General features: G+C 44.4%; 1 protein-coding gene across 8 annotated transcripts in view; it reads right to left on the bottom strand.

Annotated features, from left to right (window-relative positions):
- Positions 1-23,480, bottom strand: part of patj (PATJ crumbs cell polarity complex component) — a 234,171-nt gene that overhangs the window by 165,583 nt on the left and 45,108 nt on the right. For 6 of the 8 annotated variants that reach the window (XM_084172209.1, XM_084172214.1, XM_084172210.1 and 3 more), the window contains 6 exons: positions 21,380-21,459; positions 20,776-20,832; positions 20,528-20,662; positions 15,568-15,744; positions 15,372-15,443; positions 14,954-15,157 (listed from right to left, as the gene is read on the bottom strand). In XM_084172209.1, the coding sequence (XP_084028335.1) occupies positions 14,954-15,157; positions 15,372-15,443; positions 15,568-15,744; positions 20,528-20,662; positions 20,776-20,832; positions 21,380-21,459 (725 nt within the window). The remainder of the gene's footprint in view (positions 1-14,953; positions 15,158-15,371; positions 15,444-15,567; positions 15,745-20,527; positions 20,663-20,775; positions 20,833-21,379; positions 21,460-23,480) is intronic. The other 2 variants (XM_084172212.1, XM_084172216.1) reach the window with 1 other exon arrangement.

The raw sequence follows: 23,480 nt of genomic DNA, 5'->3' as shown, positions 1-23,480 counted from the left end.
TTTCACATTATTATTTTTAAAACTATTCAAGCTCGGTCAAGTTGGTTGTTGATCATTGCTAGTTAGCCATTTTGAAGTCTTGCCATAGATTGTCAAGCCGACATAAGTCAAAACTAACTAAGCCACTCAGGAACATTCAATGTCGTCTTGGTAAGAAACTCCAATGTATATTTGGCCTTATGTTTTAGGTTACACTACTGCTGAAAGGTGAATTTGTCTCCCAGTGTCTGATGGAAAGCAGACTGAACCAGGTTTTCCTCTAGGATTTTGCCTGTGCTTAGCTCTATTCAGTTTATTTTTATCCCCCAAAAACTGCCTAGTCCTTGACGATGACAAGCACACCCATAACATGATGCAGCCACCACCATGCTTGAAAATATGAAGTGGTACTCAGTGATGTGTTATGTTGGATTTGCCGTGATGTGTTATGTTGGATTTGCCCCAAACATACCGCTTTGTAAGGGCTTAAAGTGAATTTCTTTCTTTTAGTCTTTACATGCTTCCTTCTTTTCACTCTGTCATTTAGATTAGTATTGTGGAGTAACTACAATGTGGTTGATCCATCCTCAATTTTTGCCTATCACAGCCATTAAACTAACTGTTTTAAAGTCACCATTGGCCTCATGGTGAAATCCCTGAGCTGTTTCCTTCGTCTCTGGCAACTGAGTTTGGAAGGACATCTGTCTCTTTGTAGTGACTGGGTGTATTGATACACCATCCAAAGTGTAATTAATAACTTCACCATGCTCAAAGGGATATTCAATGTATTTTTACCCATCTACCAATAGGTGCCCTTCTTTGCAAGGTATTGGAAAACCTCCCTGGTCTTTGTGGTTGAATCTTTGTTTGAAATTCACTGCTCGACTGAGGGACCTTACACATCATTGTATGTGTGGGGTACAGAGATGAGGTAGTCATTAAAAAATCATGTTAAACACTATTATAGCACACACAGAGCCCATGCAACTTATTATGCAACTTGTTAGGCAAATGTTTATTCCTGAACTTATTTAGGCTTGCCATAACAAAGGGGTTGAATACTTATAATAATAATAATATGCCATTTAGCAGACGCTTTTATCCAAAGCGACTTACAGTCATGCGTGCATACATTTTTTTGTGTATGGGTGGTCCCGGGGATCGAACCCACTACCTTAGCGTTACAAGCGCCGTGCTCTACCAGCTGAGCTACAGAGGACCACTTAAGACTCTAGACATTTCAGCTTTTCATTTTTTATGAAATTTGTAAAAATATTCTATAAACACTGACATTATGGGGTATTGTGTGTAGGCCAGGGACACAATCTCAATTTTATCAATTTAAATTCAGGCTGTAACAACAAAATGTGGAGAAAGTCGAGGGGTGTGAATACACAGGACATGACATATACACTGAGTGTACAAAACATTAAGAACACATGCCCTTTCCATGACTTACCAGGTGAGAGCTATGATCCCTTATTGATGCCACCAGTTTAATCCACTTCAAATCAGTGTAGATGAAGGGGAGGAGACAGGTTAAAGAAGGATTTTTAAACCTTGAGACAACTGAAACATGGATTGTGTGTGCCATTCAAAGGGTGAATGGGCAAGAAAAAAGATTTACAGTGCATTCAGAAAAGTATTCAGACCCCTTTACTTTTTCCACTTTGTTACGTTACAGACTTATTCTAAAATGCATTCAATTGTCCCCCTCATCAATCTACACACAACACCCCATAATAACAAAGCAAAAAAATAACATTGCGGAAAAAATGAAGAAAAAATAAAACATTTACATAAGTATTCAGACCCTTTACTCAGTACTTTGTTGAAGCAACTTTGGCAGCGATTACAGCCTCAAGTCTTTTTGGGTATGACGCTACAAGCTTTGCACACCTGTATTTGGGGAGATTCTCCCATTCTTCTGTGCTGATCCTCTCAAGCTCTGTCAGGTTGGATGGGGAGCGTCACAGCTATTTTCAGGTCTCTCCAGAGATGTTCAATCAGGTTCATGTCCGGGCTCTGGCTGGGCCACTCAAGGACATTCAGAGACTTTTACATTTTACATTTTAGTCATTTAGCAGACGCTCTTATCCAGAGCGACTTACAGTTAGTGAGTGCATACAGTTTTCATACTTGTCCCGAAGCCACTCCTGTGTTGTCTTAGCTGTGTGCTTAGGGTCATTGTAATGTTGGAAGGTGAACCTTCGCCCCAGTCTGAGGTACTGAGCGCTCCTGAGCAGGTTTTCATCAAGGATCTCTTGGTACTTTACTCTGTTCATCTTTCCCCTCGATCCTGACTAGTCTCCCAGTCCCTGCCGCTGAAAGACATCCCCACAGCATGATGCTGCCACCACCATGTTTCACCGTAGGGATGGTGTCAGGTTTCCTCCAGACGTGACACTTGGCATTCAGGCCAAAGAGTTCAATATTGGTTTCATCAGACCAGAGAATCTTGTTTCTCATGCTCTGAGAGTCCTCTAGGGGCCTTTTGGCAAACTCCAAGCGGGCTGTCATGTGCCTTTTACTGAGGAGTGGCTTCCGGCTGGCCCCTCTACCAAAAAGGCCTGATTGGTGGAGTGCTGCAGAGATGGTTGTCCTTCTGGAAGGATCTCCCATCTCCACAGAGGAACTCTGGAGCTCTGTCAGAGTGACCATTAGATTCTTGGTCACCTCTGACCAAGGCCCTTCTCCCCCCGATTGCCGGGCGGTCAGCTCTAGTAAGAGTCTTGGTGGTTCCAAACCTCTTCCATTTAAGAATGATGGAGGCCACTGTGTTCTTGGGGACCTTCAATGCTGCAGAAATGTTTTGGTACCTTTCCCCAGATCTGTGCCTCGACACAATCCTGTCTCAGAGCCCTACGTACAATTCCTTCGACCTCAAGGCTTGGTTTTTTCTCTGACATTCACTGTCAACTGTGGGACATTATATAGACGTGTGTGCCTTTCCAAATCATGTCCAATCAATTGAATTTAACACAGGTGGACCCCAATCAAGTTGTAGAAACATCTCAAGGGTGATCGGAAACAGGATGCACCTGAGCTCAATTTCGAGTCTCATAGAAAAGGGTCTGTATACTTATGTAAATACTTTTTTTATATATACAGTTGAAGTCAGAAGTTTACATAGACTTAGGTTGGAGTCATTAAAACTTGTTTTTCAACCACTCCACACATTTCTTGTTAACAAACGATAGTTTTGGCAAGTCGGTTAGGACATCTACTTTGTGCATGACAAGTAATTTTTCCAACAATTGTTTACAGACAGATTATTTCACTTATAATTCACTGTATCACAATTCCAGTGGGTCAAAAGTTTACATACACTAAGTTGACAGCTTGGAAAATTCCAGAAAATGATGTAATGGGAAAATCAAAAGAATTCAGCCAAGACCTCAGGAAAAACAATTGTAGACCTCCACAAGTCTGGTTCATCCTTGGGAGCAATTTCCAAACGCCTGAAAGTACCATGTTCATCCGTACAAACAATAGTACGCAAGTATAAACACCATGGGACCACACAGCCGTCATACCGCTCAGGAAGGAGACACGTTCTGTCTCCTAGAGAGGAACGTACTTTGGTGCGAAAAGAGAAAATCAATCCCAGAACAGCAGCAAAGGACCTTGTGAAGATGCTGGAGGAAACCGGTACAAAAGTACCTATATCCACAGTAAAACGAGTCCTATATCGACATAACCTGAAAGGCCGCTCAGCAAGGAAGAAGCCAATGCTCCAAAACCACCATAAAAAAGCCAGACTACGGTTTACAACTGCACATGGGGGACAAAGATCGTACTTTTTGGAGAAATGTCCTCTGGTCTGATGAAACAAAAATAGAACTGTTTGACCATAATGACCATTGTTATGTTTGGAGGAAAAAGGTGGATGCTTGCAAGCTGAAGAACACCATCCCAACCGTGAAGCACGGGGGTGGCAGCATCATGCTGTGGGGGTGCTTTGCTGCAGGAGGGACTGGTGCACTTCACAAAATAGATGGCATCATAAGGAAGGAAAATTATGTGGATATATTGAAGCAACATCTCAAGACATCAGTCAGGAAGTTAAAGCTTGGTCACAAATGGGTCTTCCAAATGGACAATGACCCCAAGCATACTTCCAAAGTTGTGGCAAAATGGCTTAAGGACAACAAAGTCAAGGTATTGGAGTGGCCATCACAAAGCCCTGACCTCAATCCTATAGAAGATTTTTGGGCAGAACTGAAAAAGTGTGTGCGAGCAAGGAGGCCTACAAACATGACTCAGTTACACCAGCTCTGTCAGGAGGAATGGGCCAAAATTCACCCAACTTATTGTGGGAAGTTTGTGGAAGGCTACCCAAAACGTTTCACCCAAGTTAAACAATTTAAAGGCAATGCTACCAAATACTAATTGAGTGTATGTAAACTTCTGACCCACTGGGAATGTGATGAAATAAATAAAAGCTGAAATAAATCATTCTCTCTACTATTATTCTGACATTTCACATTCTTAAAATAAAGTGGTGATCCTAACTGACCTAAGACAGGGAATTTTTACTAGGATTAAATGTCAGGAATTGTGAAAAACTGAGTTTAAATGTATTTGGCTAAGGTGTATGTAAACTTCCGACTTCAACTGTACACTACCGGTCAAAAGTTTTTGAACAGACGCTTGAACGGCATACACAAACAGAGGGAGAGAAACACACACACACACACACACACACACACACACACACACCTTCCTCCTCCAACAACCCTGACGTGTGTATGCTGGGAACCTGTTTCATAACAGCCGCAGACAGCCACACTAAATAACATAGCAGTTGCCCATAACGACTGACCGAGTTTCAGATCTAATCCTCCTACCTAACGGTTAAGGCTAGGTTATCTGATCCTAGATCTGTGCTTAGGACCTTGAGCATGACTAACACCATGCAAACTACTGTTTATCATTGCAGTGTGTGACGTAGCTCTCCGCTCAGCAATGCGTTTTAATGTCCATCTTCATCCAATTCAATCCAGCTTACTCATCGATTTACCAGTCGGCCACTCACTTAAATAACATTTATTTGATCGGATTCTACCGTAGCTACGGTAACAACTGTATAATTAAGTAATAACAAATACAGAGGATGATTTATGTTTGTCCGCTAAAACATTGCCGGGGGAAACTAACTAAATGCTGTATTGATGTGCAGGTGAGGGTATTATTTCACTGCCAGTCGAAAATTCAAAATGGATTCCATTTCAGACGGAATTCTCGGTTTCTTACTTCTCACAGTGATTTATTTCGGCATGTAGGTAATGTATATTTGTCCCCACATAGGGAACGTAGCCTCACACACTGATTTTATATAGGGAGAAGTAAACTAAACATAGCATTGGTTTATGAGGAGGTCGGAGGTACAATTATTTTTGACTGTGTCCCAAATGGCACCCTATTCCCTATGTAGTGCACTACTTTTGACAAGGGGCCATAGGACTGGTCAAAAGTAGTGCACTATATAGGGAAGATTGTGCCATTTGAGACACAACATTTGGCTGTGGTCACAGACTACAAGGGGCGTAAGCTTCCCTTTTCTGTACCAACTATTTGGTTCTATGAAATTATTTACAAAGTGCACTTTTGCGATGTCTCCAGCATATAGAAATGAACAGGTCAATGCCAACAACATACCAGTTTAAATCAGGTCAAACACAGTAGTGTGTGTAAAAGGATATCAAAACAATAGGTTGAGCTTTGATCCCTAATGGAACAAGTGATACTGAACAAACACATGCAAAACACACTTTCAGCCCCCACCCCACCCCACACACACACACGCAGGGTCCTCAATCAAGATCCTTTACAGAGAAAGAAATCCTATGACTTCACGGATTACGCCACTGACTAAAATAAATGGGGAGAATAAGAGAAATGACTTTTAAATGGCTGGGCCGTAAGAAGAGCTGGGCCAAACCTGATACCACTGAGGTAAAACTAAGCCTGGGCCCACCCTGTCGAATGGCCGTTTGAAAACCTCACCCGCCGCCATTTATCTCCATTAAGAGGTGCCAGTGAGGGGGACCCTACACCCCACAATTGTCCATCGCTCATAATGATACCCGTCACCCGTTTAAAACACACTTGCTGTCGCAGCTAAACTAATACTAGACACTCCGATTTGGGCCTTTCTGCCTCTCCAGGAGTCATGTTTCTAGTTAATGACCTCGGGAGTGTTCGGGCTGCAGTCGCTGGTCGCAGTGTAATGCCATATGAAATGACGTCTGACTACGATGTAGTCCGTTTCATAAATGTAAAGAATGACGTTGTACTGTCTTGGGAAACGGGAACTTGTCCAATAAGACACCCGTATTTTCGTATGCCGTTACAAAACATTTTACAACAGTGTGCTCTAATTAAACATTTAACAAACTGCCAGATTACATTCAGTTTGATAGTCCTATGGGCATAAATGGTGTATTGAATGTATTGTGCTGTATATTGAAGTGTGGGGGGATAGTGTGTGTTATTGTTTATGTGATTATTCGTGTGTGTGTGTGTGTGTGTGTGTGTGTTGCTGCTGACCCCAGCATTTGTTCAGCAGACAGACAAACAGATAGAGCCTCCTGTACTGCAGACTACAGCCCAGAGTGCGTCTACAGGCAGCAGTGCTGCAGACTGCACAGTGGATCCCATTCAGTCTCATCAGCCTAAAGCCTCTAACGGAGACGCGTACGGACCTGAAAAATCAATTCACCCTCTCGCCCAGGGCAGCCTGCCTCGGCTTGCAGTGAGAGACGGATTAGAAGAGAGAGAGAGAGAGAGAGAGAGAGAGAGAGAGAGAGAGAGAGAGAGAGAGAGAGAGAGAGAGAGAGAGAGAGAGAGAGAGAGAGAGAGAGAGAGAGAGAGAGAGAGAGAGAGAGAGAGAGATTGATAAGGCAAGACAGACACTTCAACTATGTAGTGCTGCTATGGTATAACTTATGTTAATGTTGTCATCACCTCCATCTCATTTATATGAATTACTGTGTAAACTAAACACCTCATTCTTTATATTAATATGCAGTGATGGGTAACTTCCATTACGAGGGAGAGAGGAATGGAAGAGAGGAGAGAGGGACGGAGGAGGAGAGGAGGGAGAGGGGGTGGAGGAGGAGAGGAAAGAGGGGGACAGAGGGAGAGAGGAGGGCGAGAGAGACAGAGGAGGAGAGAGGGGTGGAGGAGGAGAGGAGGGAGAGGGGGTGGAGGAGGAGAGGAAAGAGGGGGACAGAGGGAGAGAGGAGGGCGAGAGAGACAGAGGAGGAGAGAGGGGTGGAGGAGGAGAGGGAGGAGAGAGGGACGGAGGAGGAGAGGGAGAGGGACAGAGGAGGAGAGGGAGAGGGGAACAGAGGAGGAGAGGGAGAGGGGGACAGAGGAGGAGAGGGAGAGAGGGACAGAGGAGGAGAGGGAGAGAGGGACAGAGGAGGAGAGGGACAGAGGAAGAGAGGGATGGAGGAGGAGAGGAGGAAGGAGAGAGGGACAGAGGAGGAGAGGGAGAGAGAGTAGAAATAGAGGTCTTAGAGGTGAAGCTATGCCTATATTTAACGATTCAAGGCCCTAGGATACAGTTACTCTGAAACACAAGGGGCCCTATAACACATTCACAAACAATCCATTAAACCCTTCATATAAAGGCTCTGCATTTCCCTGACTTGTTCACAACAGTCTTTCCCATCTTCCTTGAATCCATCTCATCTAATCTTGTATGTCTTGTCTTATCTGTTCAAAGCTCTCTACAAATGAAAGGAATTGGACAATATGAATAATAATTTGAATGTCCTATTTCTTCAATGCTGTGTATTTCAGTTGTTTTGTGTTTACAGGGAAAAAGAACTAGACAATCACAACCACAACGATGAGGCACATAGCGATGCCAAAGACTAGGCCATATGCTCACATACATGTCACATACTTATCTACTCATAAATACTGGGTTATACTGTATAATCATAAATAGTCATATAGATTCTTCCTTCAGTTCATTTATAATAATAATAATATGCCATTTAGCAGACGCTTTTATCCAAAGCGACTTACAGTCATGCGTGCATACATTTTTTTTGTGTATGGGTGGTCCCGGGGATCGAACCCACTACCTTGGCGTTACAAGCGCCGTGCTCAACCAGCTGAGCTACAGAGGACCACTTCTGAGCTGCGGACCATTTCTGAGCTGCGACTCTGTTCTTTATGACTTCACTCACACTACGAGACTGGGTCACGTCCTCAGGTCATATACTATATACAGTGCCTTCAGAAAGGATTCACACCAGTTGACTTTTTCCACATTTTGTTTTACAGCCTGAATTTAAAATTGATTAAATTGAGGGGTTTTTTGTCACTGGCCTACACACAATACCCCAGAATGTCAAAATTGATTACAAATATATATTATTAACACAAAATCAAAATTGTCTTGAGTCAATAAGTATTCAATCCCTTTGTTATTGCAAGCCTAAATAAGTTCAGGAGTAAAAATGTGCATAACAACTCACATGGACTCACTCTGTGTGCAATAATAGTGTTTAATATTATTTTAATATGACTACATCATCTCTGTACCCCACACATACAATTGTCTGTAAGGTCCCTCAGTCGAGCAATGAATTTCAAAACACAGATTCAACCACAAAGACCAGGGAGGTTTTCCATTGCCTCGCAAAGAGTACCTATTGGTAGATGGGTAAAAATAAATTGCTTACCAAGATGACATCGAATGTTCCTGAGAGCCTAGTTACAGTTTTGACTTATATCGGCTTGAAAATCTATGGCAAGACTTGAAAATGGCTGTCTAGGAATGATCAACAACCAACTTGACAGAGCTTTTTTTTTTTTTTATCTAAAAAAAAAAAAAAAGTGCAAATATTGTACAATCCAGGTGTGCAAAGCTCTTAGAGACTAACCCAGAAAAACTAACAGCTGTAATCACTGCCAAAGGTGATTCTAACATGTATTGACTCAGGGGTGTGAATGCTTATGTAAATCAGATATTTCTAAAAACATGTTTTCAATGTCATTATGGGGTATTGTAGATGGTTGAGAAAAATGTTAATCCATTTTGAATTCAGGTTGTAACAACAAAATGTGGAATAAGTAAAGATGTATGACTACTTTCTGAAGGCACTGTAGTCCTACGGATTCTTCCTTCAGTTCATTTGTGAGTGACTCCGTTTGACTCCGTTCTTTCTGACTTCACTCCTTCCTGATGTGAACGGACAGACAGTATAGAAGGGTTTGCTCCCGTTACTGCTATAAAGCATACTAGCTAGCTCCCCAGACGAAGAAGACGTCCAGTTTGTGGTGTCATTAAAATGGGATCTTTGTGTTCGATTTGGCCCGTTTCAGACTTGGAGCAGCGTTGTTACATTTCAGTCATTTACTGGACCCTTGGAAAAAGTTATGAAGGGGTGATGTGTAGCCTTACTTTCGTTCTGACTTTTATTTTAACACTAAGAAATAAGGGTTACAGATGCATCCTTTCTGCTGCCAATGGCGTCCAACATGAAGTCTCCGTTTGGATTGTTAGCAGGTGAATTATATTATGAACATTATATTGAAACGCTTTTAGTTATCCAGGACGCCTGGTTATCAGATTTTGATTGAACAGTGCCCTAGGTCTACCCTATCGATCATTTAAAAAGCTGCTCACCAGTGATTTATGCTGTGGAGTTCATATTGAATGTGATTAGGGCCTCTTATACATATACATTACAGTGGGGAAAAAAAGTATTTAGTCAGCCACCAATTGTGCAAGTTCTCCCACTTAAAAAGATGAGAGAGGCCTGTAATTTTCATCATAGGTACACGTCAACTATGACAGACAAAATGAGGAAAAAAAATCTAGAAAATCACATTGTAGGATTTTTTATGAATTTATTTGCAAATTATGGTGGAAAATAAGTATTTGGTCAATAACAAAAGCTTCTCAATACTTTGTTATATACCCTTTGTTGGCAATGACACAGGTCAAACGTTTTCTGTAAGTCTTCACAAGGCTTTCACACACTGTTGCTGGTATTTTGGCCCATTCCTCCATGCAGATCTCCTCTAGAGCAGTGATGTTTTGGGGCTGTCACTGGGCAACACGGACTTTCAACTCCCTCCAAAGATTTTCTATGGGGTTGAGATCTGGAGACTGGCTAGGCCACTCCAGGACCTTGAAATGATTCTTACGAAGCCACTCCTTCGTTGCCCGGGTGGTGTGTTTGGGATCATTGTCATGCTGAAAGACCCAGCCACGTTTCATCTTCAATGCCCTTGCTGATGGAAGGAGGTTTTCACTCAAAATCTCACGATACATGGCCCCATTCATTCTTTCCTTTACACGGATCAGTCGTCCTGGTCCCTTTGCAGAAAAACAGCCCCAAAGCATGATGTTTCCACCCCCATGCTTCACAGTAGGTATGGTGTTCTTTGGATGCAACTCAGCATTCTTTGTCCTCCAAACACGACGAGTTGAGTTTTTACCAAAAAGTTCTATTTTGGTTTCATCTGACCATATGACATTCTCCCAATCCTCTTCTGGATCATCCAAATGCACTCTAGCAAACTTCAGACGGGCCTGGACATTGGCTTAAGCAGGGGGACACGTCTGGCACTGCAGGATTTGAGTTCCTGGCGGCGTAGTGTGTTACTGATGGTAGGCTTTGTTACTTTGGTCCCAGCTCTCTGCAGGTCATTCACTAGGTCCCCCCGTGTGGTTCTGGGATTTTTGCTCACCGTTCTTGTGATCATTTTGACCCCACAGGGTGAGATCTTGCGTGGAGCCCCAGATCGAGGGAGATTATCAGTGGTCTTGTATGTCTTCCATTTCCTAATAATTGCTCCCACAGTTGATTTCTTCAAACCAAGCTGCTTACCTATTGCAGATTCAGTCTTCCCAGCCTGGTGCAGGTCTACAATTTTGTTTCTGGTGTCCTTTGACAACTCTTTGGTCTTGGCCATAGTGGAGTTTGGAGTGTGACTGTTTGAGGTTGTGGACAGGTGTCTTTTATAATGATAACAAGTTCAAACAGGTGCCATTAATACATGTAACGAGTGGAGGACAGAGGAGCCTCTTAAAGAAGAAGTTACAGGTCTGTGAGAGCCAGAAATCTTGCTTGTTTGTAGGTGACCAAATACTTATTTTCCACCATAATTTGCAAATAAATTCATTAAAAATCCTACAATGTGATTTTCTGGATAAAAATTTTCTCAATTTGTCTGTCATAGTTGACGTGTACCTATGATGAAAATTACAGGTCTCTCTCATCTTTTTAAGTGGGAGAACATGCACAATTGGTGGCTGACTAAATACGTTTTATATATGTAGAATTCTCTGATATAGAGCAGAATTAATGTTTCCTTCTATTAAGGCAAGTCATCCAGGTCCTGAGGCAGCAAAGCATCCCCAAACCATCACACTACCACCACCATGCTTGACCGCTGGTATAAGGTTCTTACTGTGGAATACAGTGTTTTGTCCATACAAGCATGGTGGTGGGAGTGTGATGGTTTGGAGATGCTTTGCTGCCTCAGGACCTGGAAGACTTGCCTTAATAGAAGAAACCATGAATTCTTCTCTGTATCAGAGAATTCTACAGGAGAATGTCAGGCCATCAGTCTGTGATCTGAATCTGAAGCGCAGCTGGGTCATGCAGCAAGACAATGATCCAAAACATACAATCAAGTCTACAGGAAAATGGTTAAAAAGCAACAAATGTGAAGTCCAGACCTAATCCCAATTGAGATGTTGTGGCAGCACTTGAAACGAGCAGCTCATGCATGAAAAGCAGTTCTGCATGCAAGAGTGGGCCAAAATTCCTCCACAGCCATGTGAGAGACTGATCAACAACTACAGGAAGCATTTGGTTGCAGTCATTGCAGCTAAACGTGGCACAACCAGTCAATAAGTGTAAGGGGGCAATTACTTTTTCCACAAAGGGGAATTGGGTGTTGCAAACTTTGTTAATTAAATAAATAAAATAAGTATATGTTTTTTTGTTTTTTGTAAACTCAGGTTACCTTTATCTAATATTAGGTTTTGGTTGAAGATCTGATAACATTCAGTATAAAAAATTTACAAAAATAGAGAAAATCAGAAAGGGGGCAAATACTTTTTCACGGCACTGTCGTTCTTGTGTTTTCCAGTCACAGAGAACCGATATGGAGCTGGGTGCCTGTGTCTGACGTGTGTGATGTTTGAGGTTTGGCCCAGCTCCAGGTAACACCGCGGCCCCTTGCCAAGCCCAGCTCCAGGTAACACCGCGGCCCCTTGCCAAGCCCAGCTCCAGGTAACACCGCGGCCCCTTGCCAAGCCCAACTACAGACTGATTCCTTTTGTTGTCCCTTACCCGATGACTTGTGACACAGCCGTGCACGTTTACTTTTCTGATCAGACTACAGGAGAAAAGACAAGCAAGATTTCATCAGCTTATTTTTCTCTCCTCCTTTTGCATCCCCCCATCCCTGAAGAGAACCAGCCGAGATGGAAGGCTTTGGTCGGGGTCGTGTTCAATAGGCACCAAAATGAGAAAGAAAATAGACTAATATAGGGAGGGACGACAATAAAACACATTCCTTTTCCGTTTCACCTTTTGCTGTTATGAACATGAACCAGGCTTTAGTCTGCTTTAGCCCACTCCCTCGACAGCCCACTTTGGCCACATATAGAACTCAAACAGTCCCCTTGAGAACTCTCCCCCCTCCGCCTTCTACCCCACCCTTCTACCCCTCCTCACCCTAAGCTCCATCATTTATCAATTTCTTTGTTTATTTTCCCAGAATTTCCTGGTAAAACCGCCTGGCCCTTTGCAAGGGTCACTGCTGTTGGTATGGGGATCAAGCTCACACGTTCTCCCTCCTCCAGTTAATATTCCTCCCCGAATTAGAGGAGGAAAGGGGTGAGGAAGAGGAAGCGAGGGGGGGGGGAGAGAGAGAGAGAGAGAGAGAGAGAGTGCAGAAACAGGAAGTAGGCTTGGGCGGTATACCGTATATACCGCATACCGGGGTATTTGGAAATACCCACGGGATGATTTTTCAATACCGTCAATACAGTTGAAACTACTTCTTTTACGTTTTTCTATACATTTTAATATTTGTAGCTACTTGTTAAGTAAATACCTGCAGTCAACTTGAGCAATATGTTAGAAGGTAAAGCAGATTGTGTTCTTCATTTCACCCGTCACATTATTTTACATTATGAAGCTTACCGTAGTTCCCTAGAACAGTTGAGCCCGTCACGTTTGTTTGTAAATAGCAAGTGGGAGCAGGGGAGTCCAGCTGTGTATTGACAGGGGTCACGTTTTATACTGAAAGTTAACAGTGTTGTTCTGCTTCAATAGTGTGATCAGGACATGCAACTATAGTTTTCCTTCACAAAAAAATACATTACTGCAACACATTCAGCAGAAAATGGCTTCATTTTCATCAGATGACAACAGAAGTGCAACACTATTTGGCTGGCAGCCACACAAGCAAGCTAAATGAGCGTACAATGAAAAAGCAAGGTCTTCTTTGCATAGAAAGAATGTAGGCAGCTACATTTCCTAATGTTTTTCTTAAAGTTAGTCTTGCATTTTCCCGGAGAAGACTAGGCTGGCTACACGGAGTGAAGTACTGGAGAAAAGTAGCTCCACATCAGTCAGAGCACTGACTGCCCGTTCGTGAATTCTCATCCGAGTGGAGAAGTGCAACTGAAGCACAAAATTAGTCTGATGCCGAGCTGAAATTACAATAAGAAGCATTTTAGATCGGCATTTACAAAACGATATTTCTTATGAGTTTGATCTTTTTTTCCTGTGTTAAAAAACCCCAAAGAATTCTGCGTTAACGCGACCCCTAAGTTTAACTTGCTAGTTATCTAAGTAAGTGGCTGAATTAATAAGGTGATGGGGTATCATATTGGGTTGGCTTTCTGCCGTGTTTGAGAAGTCAAAGCCCTTTGGATGAGTATTCTGTACAGCTGCCACTTATCTTTAGACTTCCTTGCATTTTTTCTCCTCTCCGTTCTCGGCCGTCTGCTCCTCCCCCATCCTCTTCGAGCAGAGCAGGCAGGCCTGTTGCCCTAGCGACTCCAGACTCCACACAGACACAGCGTGTACACATGCTGCTCCAGAGCCAGTACTGTTCATTTGCACAATGTCTCTCGTTCACATTCGCTTGTAAATATCCAAACTCACCAAAAATGACATTCGGTAGCTCCTACCTATATAAGTATAACTTCATGAGCTGGACTGCCTGTCTTTGCAAAAAAAAAATTAAAATATTTGTTTGAGCTTGTTAGCATATTTAGCTAGCAACCTCAATGGAAATTCGCAATTACCTGTGCTAATTTTGTTAGCATTCTGGTAATAGACGCCCGATGGGCTTTTGGGCATTTTTTGGGCGCCCCCTTGTGTACTAAGCCAGTAATACCGTAAATCCCGGTATGAGAGAAGGACGGTATGACGATATGAAAATGTGGATAACGCCAACCCTAACAGGAATGAAAGAGAGCGAAGGGGATGAGAAGGAGAAGAAGAGGCAGAAAGAGTAGACAAGACAGGTGAGTGAGGGGTGGAGCCTCTCTCTCTCTACCTGGTAGTCTAGGATGCTGAAGCCCAGGTCTCTCTCTCTCTACCTGGTAGTCTAGGATGCTGAAGCCCAGGTCTCTCTCTCTCTACCTGGTAGTCTAGGATGCTGAAGCCCAGGTCTCTCTCTCTCTACCTGGTAGTCTAGGATGCTGAAGCCCAGGTCTCTCTCTCTCTACCTGGTAGTCTAGGATGCTGAAGCCCAGGTCTCTCTCTCTCTACCTGGTAGTCTAGGATGCTGAAGCCCAGGTCTCTCTCTCTCTACCTGGTAGTCTAGGATGCTGAAGCCCAGGTCTCTCTCTCTGGTAGTCTAGGATGCTGAAGCACAGGTCGCTCTCTCTCTCTCTCTCTCTCTCTCTCTCTCTCTCTCTCTACCTGGTAGTCTAGGATGCAGAAGCCCAGGCCTCTCTCCCTCTCCCTACCTGGTAGTCTAGGATGCTGAAGCCAAGGCCTCGCTCTCCCTTCTCCAGCTCCAACAACTGGATGTCTGGGGACCACAGAGCCATCTCTCCCTTTTCATCCTCCTCCTCCTCCTCCTCTCTTTCCTCATGCACTTTCTCCTCCTGGTGGCTGGGGTATGTGGGCGCTTGCTCCTCCTCCGACACCTCCTTTAGGGTGGTTTGGTCCTGGTGGGTGAAAGAGGCACACGGTTGTGATAAGGAGACAGGACACCATTATTTTAGCTTCCGGAACATCTTTACCAGATAAAATCGGATATGTGTTGTACTGCAGTAATCAACAACACTGACTGTCACCTGGCCACTGTCATCGGCTACTTTACACACAGTTAGCTGTCCAGTAAGTGTCAGCACTTTGCAGAGAAATGATAGAGTAGCATACCTGAGGCTGGTCACCTGTAGGGTCTCGGCAGTAGGCCTGACTAGTCACTAAAGAGGACAGTTTGGCTTCAATCTAGAAGGAGGATATGCAGTAGGCTATCATATGTATGTGTGTGTGTGTGTGTAAATGCGTGTGCGTGCTTACATATGTGTGTGTATGTGCACGTGTGTGCCTGTCTGAATGTGTGTGTCCTGACCTCAGAGAGGCTAGCGGCGGGGCTGGGCGAGCACCACTCATCGTCCCGGTCAGGCTGGTTGTCTGAGTTCTCCTCTGTCAGGTGTCTGCAGCACACGAGGGTGAAGGGAGGGGGAACCTCACGAAGGAATGCCACTGCCTCGCGCCTCGACTTGCCATACAGCTGCACCCCGTTTACCTGTAGACAGAGACACACGTAGCACGTACAGCGACACAAACACACAATGTCACTACATACACATGTACAGGAAATTCCCTTAAGACAGGCAGACAGAAAAACACTCACCTGCAGTGTGCACACACACACCATTCATTTAGAGTAAATACACAGCCAACTGCTGGCTGGTGCAACAGTTTCAAAGGGAAGATAAACTACATATACAAAAGTATGTGGACACCCCTTCAAATTAGTGGATTCGGCTATTTCAGCCACACCCATTGCTGACAGGTGCATAAAACCGAGCACACAGCCATGCAATCTCCATAACACTGTCTGTCCTTGGTTGCAACACTCACTACCGAGTTTTGGAAGCAACGTCAGCACAATAACTGTTTGTTGGGAGCTTCATAAAATGGGTTTCCATGGCCGAGCAGCCGCACACAAGCCTAGGATCACCATGCGCAATGCCAAGCGTTGGCTGGAGTGGTGTAAAGCTCGCCGCCATTGGACTCTGGAGCAGTGGAAACACGTTCTCTGGAGCCATCTGGCAGTCCGATGGACAAATCTGGGTTTGGCGGATGCCAAGAGAATGCTACCTGCCCCAATGCATAGTGCCAACTGTAAAGTTTGGTGGAGGAGGAATAATGGTCTGGGGCTGTTTTTCATGGTTCGGGCTAGGCCCCTTAGTTCCAGTGAAGGGAAATCTTAATGCAAGAGCATACAGTAATGACATTCTGGACAATTCTGTACTTTCAACTTTGTGGCAACAGTTTGGGGAAGGCCCTTTCCTGTTTCAGCATGACAATGCCCCCGTGCACAAAACGAGGTCCATACAGAAATGGTTTGTCGAGATCGGAGTGGAAGAACTTGACTGGCAAGCACAGAGCCCTGACCTCAAACCCATCGAACACCTTTGGGACACCGACTGCGAGCCAGGCCTAATCGCCCAACATCAGTGCCCGACCTCACTAATGCTCGTGGCTGAAAGGAAGCAAGTCCCCGCAGCAATGTTCCAACATCTAGTGGAAATCCTTCCCAGAAGAGTGGAGGCTGTTATAGCAGCAAAAGGGGGATCAACTCCATATTAACGCCCATGATTTTAGAATGAGATGTTGGACGAGCAGGTGTCCACATACTTTTGGTCATATAGTGTAAGACATCAGAAGCTAATGGAGTCAATTTGTGACTTCAACAATTCCCAACAAAGATTATCTCTATGTTAATGAAGTGAACCAAAAGAGATATAGTAGCCCAGATGAGGAGGGTGTGTGTGTGTGTGAGATCAGAGGGGCCAACCCATTGGGATAGCCCTATTCTCAGTGAGGGGACTCAGGGAGCCGCTGGGCCTCTTGATTGCTGTTTAATGGAGCGGGCTGTGCTGGTGCGTCTGGAGAGCCCGGCTATGCTATGTGCCATCTGCCCAGAGATGTGGGGGAGACCTGGCCCCCCCTACTAAGGTTTAGAGGCCTCCCATCTTACCGGGAGACTGCATTAAGTTCACGTTGCAGCTCGGAAAAATGTAGGTGTGGATCAAGATGTACTAGTATGGAGGGTTGGGATTGTGTCGAAGCCTGACATTTAATTTAGCTATACCTTTGGCATTTAAAACCTGAATGTAGCGATACATTTGGAGCTCTAAAAACTAGCCTCCCCTCCCCTCTCTCCCCACCCGTCTTCTCTTCCCACTTCTCTCCTCTCCTCCTCTCCCCTCCTCTCCTAGGGTATTCCCGTCCTGTGCCACAGTACCATGGTGGTTGCTTATGCCAAGTCTGCCAACAGCAACAGGCTGAGGGCACAGTGGTGAAGCTGCACCAAGCCGTGCCAGGGAGGGGAGGGGGCAGGAAGAGGGATAGGGGTGAGCAGGGGGGTGGCACAGAGGAAGCAGGGATCTGCCGTACAGATGGGCTCGGTTAGCCAGCTAACCCCTCTTCACAAGAGTATGTACGCACACACACACAAACTCCCAACCACACACTCACATAAACACACACACACACACACCTATAATGAAAAAGCCCAATGAACAACAGAAAATACAACAGCACAGAGGTCCCCTGTAGTGTACATTAGATATGGGTCTAACTAACCCCCTCCACAGTCACAGCCACATCTGAACTGGAGCCAAGAGGCAGGGCCACCGTCTGACCACCAAGGCCATGGGACAGGCTCAAGGTGATAGGGGACAAAATATACTAGGAAATGATGTTAAGTTATGACACATTAAATGTGTGCCACCATCATTTTGAGGTTACACCAGGTAAAGCCTGCATGTACAGTGAGGGAAAAATGTATTTGATCCCCTGCTGATTTTGTACGTTTGCCCACTGACAAAGAAATGATCAGTCTATAATTTTAATGGTAGGTTTATTTGAACAGTGAGAGACAGAATAACAACAACAAAATCCAGAAAAACGCATGTCAAAAATGTTATAAATTGATTTGCATTTTAATGAGGGAAATAAGTATTTGACCCCTCTGCAAAACATGACTTAGTACTTGGTGGCAAAACCCTTGTTGGCAATCACAGAGGTCAGACATTTCTTGTAGTTGGCCACCAGGTTTGCACACATCTCAGGAGGGATTTTGTCCCACTCCTCTTTGCAGATCTTCTCCAAGTCATTAAGGTTTCGAGTCTGACGTTTGGCAACTCGAACCTTCAGCTCCCTCCACAGATTTTCTATGAGATTAAGGTCTGTAGACTGGCTAGGCCACTCCAGGACCTTAATGTGCTTCTCCTTGAGCCACTCCTTTGTTGCCTTGGCCGTGTGTTTTGGGTCATTGTCATGCTGGAATACCCATCCACGACCCATTTTCAATGCCCTGGCTGAGGGAAGGAGGTTCTCACCCAAGATTTGACGGTACATGGCCCCGTCCATCGTCCCTTTGATGCGGTGAAGTTGTCCTGTCCCCTTAGCAGAAAAACACCCCCAAAGTATAATGTTTCCACCTCCATGTTTGACGGTGGGGATGGTGTTCTTGGGGTCATAGGCAGCATTCCTCCTCTTCCAAACACGGTGAGTTGAGTTGATGCCAAAGAGCTCCATTTTGGTCTCATCTGACCACAACACTTTCACCCAGTTCTCCTCTGAATCATTCAGATGTTCATTGGCAAACTTCAGACGGGCATGTATATGTGCTTTCTTGAGCAGGGGGACCTTGCGGGCGCTGCAGGATTTCAGTCCTTCATGGCGTAGTGTGTTACCAATTGTTTTCTTGGTGACTATGGTCACAGCTGCCTTAAGATCATTGACAAGATCCTCCCGTGTAGTTCTGGGCTGATTCCTTACCGTTCTTATGACCATTGCAACTCCACGAGGTGAGACCTTACATGGAGCCCCAGGCCGAGGGAGATTGACAGTTCTTTTGTGTTTCTTCCATTTGCGAATAATCGCACCAACTGTTGTCACCTTCTCACCAAGCTGCTTGGCGATGGTCTTGTAGCCCATTCCAGCCTTGTGTAGGTCTACAATCTTGTCCCTGACATCCTTGGAGAGCTCTTTGGTCTTGGCCATGGTGGAGAGTTTGGAATCTGATTGATTGATTGCTTCTGTGGACAAGTGTATTTTATACAGGTAACAAACTGAGATTAGGAGCACTCCCTTTAAGAGTGTGCTCCTAATCTCAGCTCGTTACCTGTATAAAAGACACCTGGGAGCCAGAAATCTTTCTGATTGAGAGGGGGTCAAATACTTATTTCCCTCATTAAAATGCAAATCAATTTATAACATTATTGACATGCGTTTTTCTGGATTATTTTGTTGTTATTCTGTCTCTCACTGTTCAAATAAACCTACCATTAAAATTATAGACTGATCATTTCTTTGTCAGTGGGCAAACGTACGAAATCAGCAGGGGATCAAATACTTTTTTCCCTCACTGTATAATATATATTTTTATAATCTTACAATGCATTATGACTGGCAGATCATGGGTTCTATATAATTTACTGACATCTATTAAGCTACATCCCATCTATTTATAAATGTCATTGTTTGGTTACTTTGCATGTATTTAGACAAGGAAAATGTTGTGTGTGTTGTGCGGTGGGTGTGTGTGTGTGTGTGTGTGTGTGTGTGTGTTGTGCGCTGTGTATTGTGTGGTGTGTGTTGTGTGGTGTGTGTGTATTGTGTGGTGTGTATTGTGTGGTGTGTGTGTGTATTGCGTGGGTGTGTTGTGTGTGTGTTGTGTGTGTGTATTGTGTGTGTGTTGTGTGTGTGTACTGTGTGTGTGTGTTGTGTGGTATGTGTGTGTGTTGTGTGTGCTTTGTATTGTGTGTGTGTGTTGTGCGCTGTGTGTTGTGTGTGTGTTGCGTGGTGTGTGTGTGTGTGCGTGTGTTTTGTGTGGTGTGGTGTGTGTGTGTGTTGTGTGGTGTGTGTGTGTTGTGTGGTGTGTGTTGTGTGGTGTGTGTGTGTGTTGTATGGTGTGTGGTGTGTGTTGTGTGGTGTTGTGTTGTGTGTGGTGTATGTGTGTTGTGTGTGTTGTGTTGTGTGGTGTGTGTGTTGTGTGTGTGTTGTGTGGTGTGTGTGTGTGTGTGTGTTGTGTGTGTGTGGTGTGTGTGTGTGGTGTGTGGCATGTGTGTGTTGTGTGGTGTGTGTTGTGTTATGTGGTGTGTGTGTTGTGTTGTGTGGTGTGTGTTGTGTTGTGTGGTGTTGTGTGTGTGTTGTGTTGTGTGTGGTGTTGTGTGTTGTGTGGTGTGTGGGTGTGTTGTGTTGTGTTGTGTGGTGTGTTGTGTGTGTGTGTGTGTGTGTGGTGTGTGGTGTGTGTGTTGTGTTGTGTGGTGTGTGTGTGGTGTGTGCAGTACCTCCAGTAGTTGGTCCTCTGGTCTCAGGAGGCCGTGTTTGGCCACAGGGCCCTCTGGGGCCACAGAGGAGATGTAGTGGTGGCCGTCAAATGAGTCCAAATCCACCCCCAGACGCATGGTGTGGATGGGCAGCAGCTAGGATAGAAAATAATACTTTATCATCCCTATGGTAACTGGTGAGTTTTTGTCAAAGGGAACTGTGTGGCATAAGCATTAAGCTCCAATATTTGATGGTAACTTGTTGTCACCTTGGAGTACTTCTGTAGTTCAGCATCATCTTCAATAACAGGGTCCAGTTCAATCACCTGGGAGGGAAAAACACAAACAATTGTCATCATAAACAGGGTGGTTCGAGCCCTGAATGCTGATTGGCTGACAGCCGTGGTATATCAGACCGTATACCACACGTATGACAAAACAAATATTTTTATAATAATAATAATAATAATAATAATATGCCATTTAGCAGACGCTTTTATCCAAAACGACTTACAGTCATGCATGCATACATTTTTTTTTTTTGTGTATGGGTGGTCCCGGGGATCGAACCCACTACCTTGGCGTTACAAGCGCCGTGCTCTACCAGCTGAGCTACAGAGGACCAAATTACGTTGGAAACCAATTTATAATAGCAATAAGGCACCTCGGGTTTGTGGTAAATGGCCAATATACCATGGCTAAGGGCTGTATCCAGGCACCTCCACGTTGCGTCTTGCATAAGAACAGCCCTTAGCCGTGGTATTTTAGCCATATACCACACCCCCTCGTGCCTTATTGCTTAATTATATAATTCCTATGGTGTGCAGGTATTCTGTCCATATGTTCATATCCTGCTGTCAGTTAGAATCTCACCAGAACGTCATACTGTGGCCCCAGAGACTGCTCCCATTTGGCCCTCAGATCCAGTTCAGACAGAGATATCTCCTTCACACCTGTAAGACACAAGGACAGCATCAATGCATATGTTAATATCCGTGGCACAAGTTGTATATTGCATGGAACTTCGCTGAATTCCACCACTTTACAACCTCACTTTCATCATCCCCAGCACAATACCAGTGTCAACATATCTGAAAACAGCACATTTAAGTTCTGTATAGATCAAAAGTTAAAACAGAAATACCCTCCCTTGGGCTAAGAAATCATTGCAGGGTTTGAAAATCACTGTTTTTTAACCACAGATCATAGAAACGTGCTAATGGGGATCCCTAATAAAGACAATGCACACATCCTAAACACTTCCATTACATTTGGAAGAGGACTGAGCAAAAAAAAGAGGACTGAGCACGCCCCCATTCTCATCGACGGGGCTGTAGTGGAACAGGTTGAGAGCTTCAAGTTCCTTGGTGTCCACATCACCAACGAACTATCATGGTCCAAACACACCAAGACAGTCGTGAAGAGGGCACGACAAAGCCTATTCCCCCTCAGGAGACTAAAAAGATTTGGCATGGGTCCTCAGATCCTCAAAAAATTCTACAGCTGCACCATCGAGAGCATCCTGACTGGTTGCATCACCGCCTGGTATGGCAACTGCTTGGCCTCTGACCGCAAGGCACTACAGAGGGTAGTGCGTACGGCCCAGTACATCACTGGGGCAAAGCTCCCTGCCATCCAGGACCTCTATACCAGGCGGTGTCAGAGGAAGGCCCTCAAAATTGTCAAAGACTCCAGTCACCCTAGTCATAGACTGTTCTCTCTGCTACCGCACGGCAAGCGGTACCGGAGTGCCAAGTCTAGGTCCAAAAGACTTCTCAACAGCTTCTACCCCCAAGCCATAAGACTCCTGAACAGCTAATCATGGCTATTTGCACTGCCCCCCCACCCCATCCTTTTTACGCTGCTGCTACTCTGTTAAGTATTTATGCATAGTCACTTTAACTCTACCCACATGTACATATTACCTCAACTACCTCAACTAGCCGGTGCCCCCGCACATTGACTATGCAACGGTACCCCCCTGTATATATAGCCTCCCTCCTGTCACTTTATTTTATTGTATATATAGCCTCCCTACTGTCACTTTATTTTACTTCTGCTCTTTTTTTCTCAACACTTTTTTGTTGTTGTTTTATTCTTACTTTTTTGTTTAAAATAAATGCACTGTTGGTTAAGGGCTGTAAGTAAGCATTTCACTGTAATGTCTGCACCTGTTGTATTCGGCGCATGTGACCAATAAAATTTGATTTGATTTGATTTGATTTGACATTTCAGTCAGTTAGCAAAGAAAAGAGGGAAGGAAAAAACAGAGAGAGAAGAGGGAAAGCAAGAGAACAGCTGGACGTTGGAGCTAGGGTGGACAAGCACAATCAGACTGGTTCAAGTCTTAAATTACTGTACTGGCACAGTGGCACTACCATAAGAGATTATTTTTTTAGCAAATGTGTAGTGTAATGTACTGCGAATGTCAATGGTTCAGACATGCATTGTTCTATGTGATTGACAGCCACTACACTAAACTACACAAAAATTTAAAAGCACACATCAGCGCTTCAGTTAAGAATGGACTCACTCAAAACCTCGATGTGGACATCAGCCAACATTTGTTCTGCAGTGGACTGGACAAGAATCAGTTTCTAAGATCTTCAACTTTCAATGATTCTAATACACATAACAAAGCATGTATTTGACCCAAATGGCACCCTATTCCCTAGCGCACTACTTTGAGCCCATAACGCCCTCCTAATATTGAGTTGCACTCGGAGCATGGACTCTACAATGTGTCGAAAGCGTTCCACAAGGATGCTGGCCCACAGTTGTGTCAAGTTGGCTGGATGTTCTTTCGGTAGTGGACCATTCTTGATACACACGGGAAACTGTTGAGCGTCAAAAACCCAGCACCATTGCGGTTCTTGACACACTCAAACCGGTGTGCCTGGCACCTACTACCATTTGGGACGGAACCCATGTATTTCTGCTTCAGGTGGTACTTCCATAGCGATCACCAGTAACT

The sequence above is a fragment of the Coregonus lavaretus genome (assembly GCF_964263955.1).
Source record: "Coregonus lavaretus genome assembly, chromosome: 11".
Taxonomy (NCBI): domain Eukaryota; kingdom Metazoa; phylum Chordata; class Actinopteri; order Salmoniformes; family Salmonidae; genus Coregonus; species Coregonus lavaretus.
Note: the sequence above shows the minus strand (reverse complement) of the source record. Positions and strands in the feature narration are given on the sequence as shown.